The sequence below is a fragment of the Colobus angolensis genome, unplaced genomic scaffold, assembly GCF_000951035.1.
Source record: "Colobus angolensis palliatus isolate OR3802 unplaced genomic scaffold, Cang.pa_1.0 Scaffold505, whole genome shotgun sequence".
Lineage (NCBI taxonomy): Eukaryota > Metazoa > Chordata > Mammalia > Primates > Cercopithecidae > Colobus > Colobus angolensis.
In genome coordinates, this window is record NW_012118544.1 from 336,499 (window position 1) to 345,419 (window position 8,921).

Consider the following 8,921-nt stretch of genomic DNA (forward strand, 5'->3'; position numbering starts at 1 on the left):
CTGCCTTGCAGTTAGATCTCAGACTGCTGTTCTAGCAAGGAGGGAGGCTCCGTGGGCGTGGGACCCTCCTGTCCAGGTGTGGGATATTATTTCCTGGTGTGCCATTTGCTAAGACCCTTGGTAAAGCGCAGTATTAGGGTGGGAGTTACCTGATTTTCTAGGTGTTTTGTGTCTCAGTTTCCCTTGGCTAGGAAAAGGGATTCCCTTATCCCTTGTGCTTCCCAGGTGAGGCTATGGCTCGCCCTGCTTCAGTTCTCGCTGGTAGTGCTGCACCAACTGACCAGCACAGATTATCTGGCACTCCCCAGTGAGATGAACCTGGTACCTCAGTTGAAAATGCAGAAATCACTCGTTCTCTGTGTCACTCGCGCTGGGAGCTGGAGGCTGGAGCTGCTCCTGTTCGTCCATCTTGCTCTGGGAAACTGTTTTTTATTCTTTTGTCTCGTCTCTATGCATTTTCAAATAGGCTGTCTTCAAACTTACTAATTTTTTTCTTCTGCTTTACTCTATGTAATTGTTTCAATCTCTTTGTTAAATTTATCTTATGGGATTCTGAATCCCTTCTCTGTATTATCTTGAATTTCTTTGAGTTTCCTCAAAACATATTTTGAATTCTCTTTCTGAATGGTCACATATCTCTCCAGGATTGGCCCCTGGTGCCTTATGTGGTTCATTTGGTTTGGTCATGTTTTCCTGGATCGTCTTGATGCTTGTAGATGCTCATTAGTGTCTGGGCATTGAAGAGTTAGGTACTTATTGTAGTCTTCACAGTCTGGGTTGGTTTGTATCCATCCTTCTCAGGAAGTCTTTCCACATATTCAAAGGGATTGGGTGTTGTGATCTAAGCCATCTCTGCATTGGGGGGCACCCCAAGCCCAGAAACCCTATGGTTGTCACAGACTTGGGGAGGTTCCACTTTAATGTTCTTGAATAAGATCCAGAAGAATTTTCTGGACTACCAAGCAGAGACTCTTGTTCTTTTCTTTTACTTTATCCCAGACAAACAGTCTCTCTCTGTTCTGAGCCACCTAGACCTGAGGGTGGGTTGACACAAGCATCCCTGTGACCACCACCACTGAGTCTGTGCTGGGTCAGGCCTTAAACTAATACAGCACTGGACTTCAGCCAAGACGTGCTGTAACCACCACCTGGCTACTGCCAGTGTTCACTCAAAGCCCTGTGTCACTACAGTCACCTGTTGGTGAAGCCAGTCGTACCTATGTCTTTTCCTTCAGCACAGTGAGTTGCCCTAGGCCCTTGGTAGGTCCAGAGATGCCATCTGGAAGCCAGAAACTCGAGTCAAAAACCTTAGAAGTCCATCTGGTGTTCTATTGTACTATGACTGAACTGGCACTCAAGCCATGAGACATAGTTCTTCCCAGTCTTCCCTTCATTTTCCACAGTCAGAGGAGCCTCACCCCTTGGCCACCAGTACCATAGGCTTACAGGGAGTACTGCCAGGCTACTGCTGATGATCCCGTAAGGCCCAAGGCCTCTTTATTTAGCTTATCATGAATGCTGCTTGGCCTGGGACTCACGCTTGAGGGCAGTGGGCTCCCCTCTGGCCCTGGGCAGATCCAGAAATGCCATGCAAGAGCATAATCCTGGAACTGGAGACCCCAATATCGTGCCTGTGCTCTATCCCTCTGTGGCCAATTGGTATCTAAGGCACAAGACAAAGTCCCCTTTACTTTTCTTTCCACCTTTCTTAGCTGGAGTGTCTCCCCATAGCCATTACAGCTTGGGAATGTGCTGAGTCTCATTTGAAGCCAGTACGTCTCAGAGTCTCATCCTAGGCCCATGATGTACTACCTGAGTTTTGCTACTGGTTATTCAGGGATCAAGGGCTCTTTAGTCAGTAGATGATGGGTCCTGCCAGAACTGGGTTCTTTCCTTCAAGGCAACAGCTTCCCTTGTGGCCCAGGGTGTGTCTAGAAATGTCATCCATGAGCTAGGTCCTGGAAAAGGGCATCACGACTCTGAATGATGCCCTATCCTACTGTGGTTAAGCTTGTATCCAAGATGCAAGACAAAGTCCTTTTTACTCTGCCCTCACCTCTCCTCAAGTGGAAGGAAGGAGTCTCTTTTGAAACTGTGAGCTGTGCAGCCTAGGGTTGGGGAAAAGGTGGTGCAACCGCTGTATTATCTGATCCAGCTGATATCTTAATATGTCATATGCTCCCCGCAAGTCCACTGGCTCAGCCCAGTTCATCACTAGGACTCACCTAAGACTTGAAGTCCTTGTGGCCTATACTGCCTTTCAAGTTAATTCAAGGCCCCAGAGCACTTTATCTCATAGTCGTGAGTCTTCCAAGAATTCAAGTTCTGATTTCTGGGATGGGTGATTCCCCTCTGGCTCTGTCTGTTTTAAATATTTCCTCCATGGGTGGGAGTCAGCAGAGTTCAGCCTAGTTTTGCTTTCTGCTGTGACAAGGCAGCACTAAATTTAATGCAATGTCTCACAAGTGCTATACTGTCCCTGTCTGAAGCACACAGATTCTCTCTCCACACCGTGTAGTCACTGCAGAGGGATGGGTGAGGGGTGGTGATGGTGATCCAAGACTCTTTCCTACCCTCTTTCAGTGCTTCTTTTAACAATATGAAGTTAAAACCAGGTACTGTGAGTGGTCATCTGATTTTTCGTTCTTGTGAAGGTCCTTTTTTGTGTAGATAGTTGTGAAATTGGTTTTCTTTTTGGGGCATGATTGGTGGAGCATTCTATTTGGCCCCCTTGCTCTGCCCCACTTCTCCATCTATTTTTCAATTGTATAAGTTTAAGGTGTACAAGTGCAGTTTTGTTACATGGATGTGATACATAGTGATGAAGTCTGAACTTTTAGTGTAACTAAGGAAGTTTTTTAAAGTAGAGAAAATAACAATCAATATGGGAAGGAGCAAACTGTGTAAAAAGTGTGGCAAAAGACTATTCTTGGCTAGGCAGAGTACGAAACTAGTGAGATGGGAATAAGCTTGCCTTGTTCTAATAACTGATACTAGTTCAGCTTGGCTAGGACATATTGAGCACAGCAGTGGGTGGAGAAAGCATTGAGGTGCAAGAGTGGAAGGGGGAAGATCAGTTAAGAGGATAATGAAGCAATCCAGGCAAAAAATGATGACAGCCCAACTAGTATGTTGCCAGCGGAGATGGAGAGAAGATGATTGAGGGGATGTTGGTGACTCTAAGGTTTCTGTTTTGGGTGACTGGGTGAATGGAGGTGCCATTTATAGAGCTAGAGAATTTGCCAATAGTTACACAGGTAGTAAATGAGTAAAGCCCCATAGGATTAGACCTTTGTACCTAACCTAGGTATACTTTTCTCTATTGCTAGTATTCCACAGGTTCCCTGGGACTGAGGCAGCTACAGAAATGCCTGATTCATTGCCCTCCAAAGATTGTGATTCATTGTTAAGGGTCCTAGAGAGTGCTGTCTCTGTCTTTGGTAGATATTTTTCCAGCAGAGAGCCATGAGACTCTTGCTTATCTGCAAACACCAGGCATGCAATGCAGCACTTCATCTCCCCTGAGTTTGAATCATACAAAGCAGGAAACATAGATATAACATTTCTCATTAAACATACTGTGTTCATACTGTCAAATCCCAATATATTTATAATGGCATCACCCATTTCCCCAGGCTCCAAATGTGTCATTGATTCTTACCATTATCTCTGTTTTTTTCCCTCAAGTCAGAGTCTCACTCTGTTTCCAATGCTGGAGTGCAGTAGCACAATCTTGACTCACTGCAGCCTTGCTCTCCCAGGTTCAAGTAGTTCTCCCACCTCAACCTCTGGAGTAGCTGGGACTATAAGCACATGCCATCACACCTGGCTAATTCTGTTTATTTTTTTTGTAGATACAAGGTCTCACTATGTTGCCCAGGTTGGTCTCAAACTTCTGGACTCAAGTTGTCCTCCCACCTCAGCTTCCCAAAGTGGGTGGGATTATAGGCATGAGCCATTAATATTCTCTTATGTCTCGAGTTGTTTGTTTCTAAAGTTCTATTATTTCTTTCTAATTTTGAATAGACTTTTTATTCATAATGGCTAAGGCTATGTATTGTGAAATTAGTGGCGTGATTTGACATCTCAGTCTGCTACTCACTGCTGAAAGTTGCTTCACACCTCTTTACCTCCATTTCCCTATCTTGGAATATTAATAGTGTAAAATACTTAAAATAGTATCCAGCATATAGTGAATACTCAGTAAATGCTAGGTTTTATTAATATTTTTCTTTCAATTCCAATTTCTCTGTCACCTCCTTAGGTTTTATTCTTATATTTATTATTGATTCCTTCATCAATTCAATGAAAAACCAATTTGAGCTTTATATGCCAAACAAATAGATTACCCCAGTAGGCTCCTAGTCATTGTAGTTCACCTTACACAGCATGGGTAAATAATTTTAATGTACAACTTTGACCGAGTCATTCTTGAGTTAAACAGACTTTTAGTCTGTTTTATTATTATTTTAAAGTTCTCTATTGTCAATGCATCCCCATTATTGCTCACACCTAGGACAGACTGCTCTCTCACACACCCCCTTGGGTATATCATTGCCTTTTATGCTCAAGTCCAAATTCTCTTTTAAAAAATAATCCCAAGTTTTTCATCTGTCTTTTATAATAAGGATCATCTCATAATACTCTTGTAAGGATGCTCCATGCTCCAAGATGGCTGACCCTATGTGTACCATTCACTGCACTGCCTTACTAAGACCTTGCCACCAGCTGCCTGGGTTGCTTTCTTCATCTAAAAACTACCCATGCCTCCATATTTGTGCCTTCACAGTAACCCAGAGGTTATTAACTAGCCTTGGAACTGATATCACACTTACTTATTTTTTTGAGATAGAGTCTTGCTCTGTCACCCAGGCTGGAATGCAGTAGTGCAATCTCAGCTCACTGCAACCTCTGCCTCCCGGGTTCATACCTCAGCCTCCCAAGTAGCTGGGACTATAGGCGTGCACCACCACACCCAGCTAATTTTTGTGTTTTCAGTAGAGACAGGGTTTTACTATGTTGGCCAGACTGGTCTCAAACTCCTGACCTCAAATGATCCACGTGTTTCAGCCTTCCAAAGTGCTGAGATTATACAGGCATGAGCCACCGCACCTGGCATATCACACTTACTATCTTTGTCACATAGTTAATATATATGCTTTATATTATGAATTCTTTTTCTGCATATATACTTTGTTCTTTAATTCAAATGATAAGTTGATGGAGATTACAAGTTGTGTTGTATGATGTTCATTGGCACAAACAGGAGCTTGTTCAATGATAATACAAGGATAAATGCTTTTGAAATAGGAAAATGGGCCTCACTGCTGAATTCCTTTACAATAATTTGTGTGTTCTAGAAATGAGCTCTGATCACCACAGGGTGTCACTGATTTACAAGTCAAATTTTCCTCAATTGGTTGAAGTGTAGATAAGAATTCTCAGAAGACATTCTTGAGAGATCACAATAAAATGTATAGATAGCAATGTAGCCGTTGGGAGGTATGGAGATGCTGTAAAATCACATAGAACTAAAAGTGAAAATTTCATTTACACACTTCAAACATCCCCTGAAGTCCTATTCTTCCCTCTGTTAACAATTTGTTGTATAGCCTTCCAGATCTTTCCTCTTGAGAGAGAGAGAGATAGAGAGAGAGAGAGAGAGAAAGAACAGGCACAAGATTTTAAAAACATAAATGAGATCCTACTCTCCATGAGCATGTGTGTGTGTGTTTGTTCAGTATCTTTTTTGATTTGATAAGATTTCATTGGCCATCTTTTTGTCTCATTACATCCAGCTTTATCTCATTCTTCTTAGCAGCTAATGCAGCTATTTCTGAATATTGAAATGATCAGCAATTGATGTGTTTAATCTTTGAAATGTTTGCCTGGGTATAGTCCAAAGCTGTGATTCAGACTGGATTTCATTCTGTTGCTCATTATGTGAACACTATACAGTTAATTAGCAAACACTTGGGAGAGTTGGTAGGTGGTGTGTAGTAAGTTGGAAAACAGTTTATGCAAGCCAGATTGCCACCAGAATTTAGAACAGCATAAATTTAAATGCCCTAGGTAATTTACAGGGAGAAAAGGGGAAAATACCGAGAGAAAGAGACTGTTAGAAAGAATACAAATACATTTTTGTGTCTGCATTATTGCTTGTTTCTGATTATAAAATAATACATGCTCGTTGTAGAAGATGGGAAACAGAAAAATGTATTAAGAAGAAAGCAAACATGACCCTAATCGTACAACCCAGACTTATCCACAGTTAATATTTATTGTTGCTCATATAGCTTATTTCCTTTTTAAAAATTATTTTTATAAGATAAAACATTATGATTTTAAAGCATTTAAAACAGTACAAAAGGGTATAAAGTAAAAATGAAAAGTCCTCTTCCCACTATCCCTGGTCCTCACTTTCCACAAAGTCATTCACTGTTAACAGTTTCTCTCATACTGTACATTTAAGTGTATTGATACTGGCTTTATTATGAGTATACAAATGTATTGTGTGTGATCTATATACCATAATGCGGTCATACTATGTTAATTTTTTATGCTACTTTTTTTTCCATTTAGCTTTCTATCTGGAGCATACATATCCTATATATAATTCAAATACAACCCAAAGATTCTGGGCATGGAGCTATTTCAAAAACTTTGGCCTGACACTGCCCCCCATGCCATTACATGCACTTGAGTTTCTAGCCTTACACAGAAGACCTGTAGCCTTTGCTGAGGGCCCTTTCCAGTGAATCACACATTCATCCTGTGTATATATGGCTCTATTTTACTTTATTTATTTATTTATTTATTTATTTATTTATTTATTATTGAGATGCAGTCTCACTCTCTCCCAGGCTGGAGTGCAGTGGCACGATCACCACAGGGTGTCACTGATTTACAAGTGGGCTCACTGCAAGCTCTGCCTCCTGGGTTCACACCATTCTCTGCCTCAGCCTCCTGAGTAGCTGGTACTACAGGCACCAGCCACCACACGCAGCTTATTTTTTGTATTTTTAGTAGAGACGGGGTTTCACCGTGTTAGCCAGGATGGTCTCGGTATCTTGGTCTTGTGATCCGCCCGCCTCGGCCTCCCAAAGTGCTGGGATTACAGGCATGAGCCACTGCACCCGGCCATATGGCTCTATTTTAGACTGTTTGGTAGAAGATATTAGAGGAACAGATATTTTAAAGTGCCAAAGACCTGAGTTTAGATCCCAGTTGCATTGGTTGCTAGCTATCTTTTAAAAAGAAAATGTTTTGAACAACTTTGTAATATATTTTTATCCTTTAGAAATGAGAAAACAGAGACCAAGCCAGGGAGAAGTGATTATGTAAGATCACACAGCTAGTTTATAGTAGAGCCGGATCACACAAAGACCTGTTTGAACAAGAGGCTATGTGCTTCCCACTCTAACATCTTGGCCTTTCTTTAGAACTCCTGTAGGTAACAATGTATTGTATTATTGAAAATCAATGAGAGAATAGATTTCAAGTGTTCTTACCACAACAAAAGATAAGTATATGGGTAATATGTATGTTCGACTTAGCCATTCCACAGTGTATATACATCTCAAAACATCATGTTGTACATTTATACGGTGTTTCTCAATCAATTAATTAACTTAAAAGATTTACTAGCATATGCCTTCAAGGTTATTGTCTAACCTTTTCACTTGACACAAGTTATGTATCTATTATCTTTCTAGTATCCAATCCCCCTCTCTCTGATTCTCTTTTTTTTTTTTTTTTTTTTTTTTTTTTTTTTTTTTTTTTTTTTTGGTCACATTCCCTTTTTAGGAGAGAAGCCTTATAAATGCACCTGGGATGGCTGCTCCTGGAAATTTGCTCGCTCAGATGAGCTCACTCGCCATTTCCGCAAGCACACAGGCATCAAGCCTTTCCGGTGCACAGACTGCAACCGCAGCTTTTCTCGTTCTGACCACCTGTCCCTGCATCGCCGTCGCCATGACACCATGTGAACTGCACAGGTCACACTAGAGAAGCTGCGCTGGTATCTTTCCTGTTCGTGTGCTGAGGTTGGGACAATTTTTTCCTCTTTGACTTCAGCTTGCATCTGCAATGGGGTTGAAGCAGCCCACTGAGCCAAGTTGAGGAGACTGGAGGAAAAGAGAGCTGGTCTCCCGGGGGGGCTCTTCATATTCTACCTTCACTTCTCCACTGTCCAGACCCGTTTTTTTCAACCTCCATGTGGGTTGAATTCCAGTGTGGCACCCATGGCTGCCTTCCCATCCCCCCTGCTCTGAAATAGGACATTTTTCCTACAGTAACAAAACAGGAATCAAACTCAAGGCTGTGAACAAACATACGCTGCTTTTTTCTTTCCAATTTTTCTCTTGTTTTCTAGAACTCTCGTCCATATGTTTTTTAAATAAGTACCTAAGAGTGGTTTGATAGTGTCCTAAATGACTTTTTTAACTTCCTAAATGGAAAGAGCATAACAATGTAGTTGATTGGTAAGATTTACAGGGATTTGGTTTCTGAGTATGAGGCACATTCCCAGTGAATAAGCTGAGTCCCATACCATACTCAAAAGGTTTTAATAAATCTAATCCTATTTCTTCTTAAAGTTTGGTTTTCAGACAGTGCTGGTGCTTCTGCTTCTTAAGTTCATCAAGGGAATGAGGAGTTCTTGTCCTTCTCCTCCTCTTTTTCTTCTCTTCCACTTTCTCCTTCAGGATTAAAGATTTTGCTGCACAATTATTATTTGTTAGGTTAAAGTTGGACAAATATTCAAAGCACACATAGACGTATCAGTAAGGAGAAAAATGTTCCAGGAGAGTAGGTTGGGCAGAGGAACAAACAGACCTAGGATGATCCTGAGAACAAATAGAGGAGTTCATTTATTTGGATAGGATATCAAAAGTGCATTAATCACAAACCTCATTCAAATG

At 41.4% G+C, this 8,921-nt stretch overlaps 1 protein-coding gene across 3 annotated transcripts in view; it reads left to right on the forward strand.

Annotated features, from left to right (window-relative positions):
- KLF8 (Kruppel-like factor 8) overlaps positions 1 to 8,596 on the forward strand; it is a 50,316-nt gene extending 41,720 nt beyond the window's left edge. For 2 of the 3 annotated variants that reach the window (XM_011960120.1, XM_011960121.1), the window contains one exon: positions 7,807 to 8,123. In XM_011960120.1, coding sequence (XP_011815510.1) covers positions 7,807 to 7,822 — 16 coding nt within the window. In that variant the 3' untranslated portion in view covers positions 7,823 to 8,123. Of the gene's footprint in view, positions 1 to 7,806 lie in introns of all 3 variants that reach the window. The other variant, XM_011960119.1, reaches the window with a different exon arrangement.
- Positions 8,597 to 8,921: the final 325 nt, after the last annotated feature.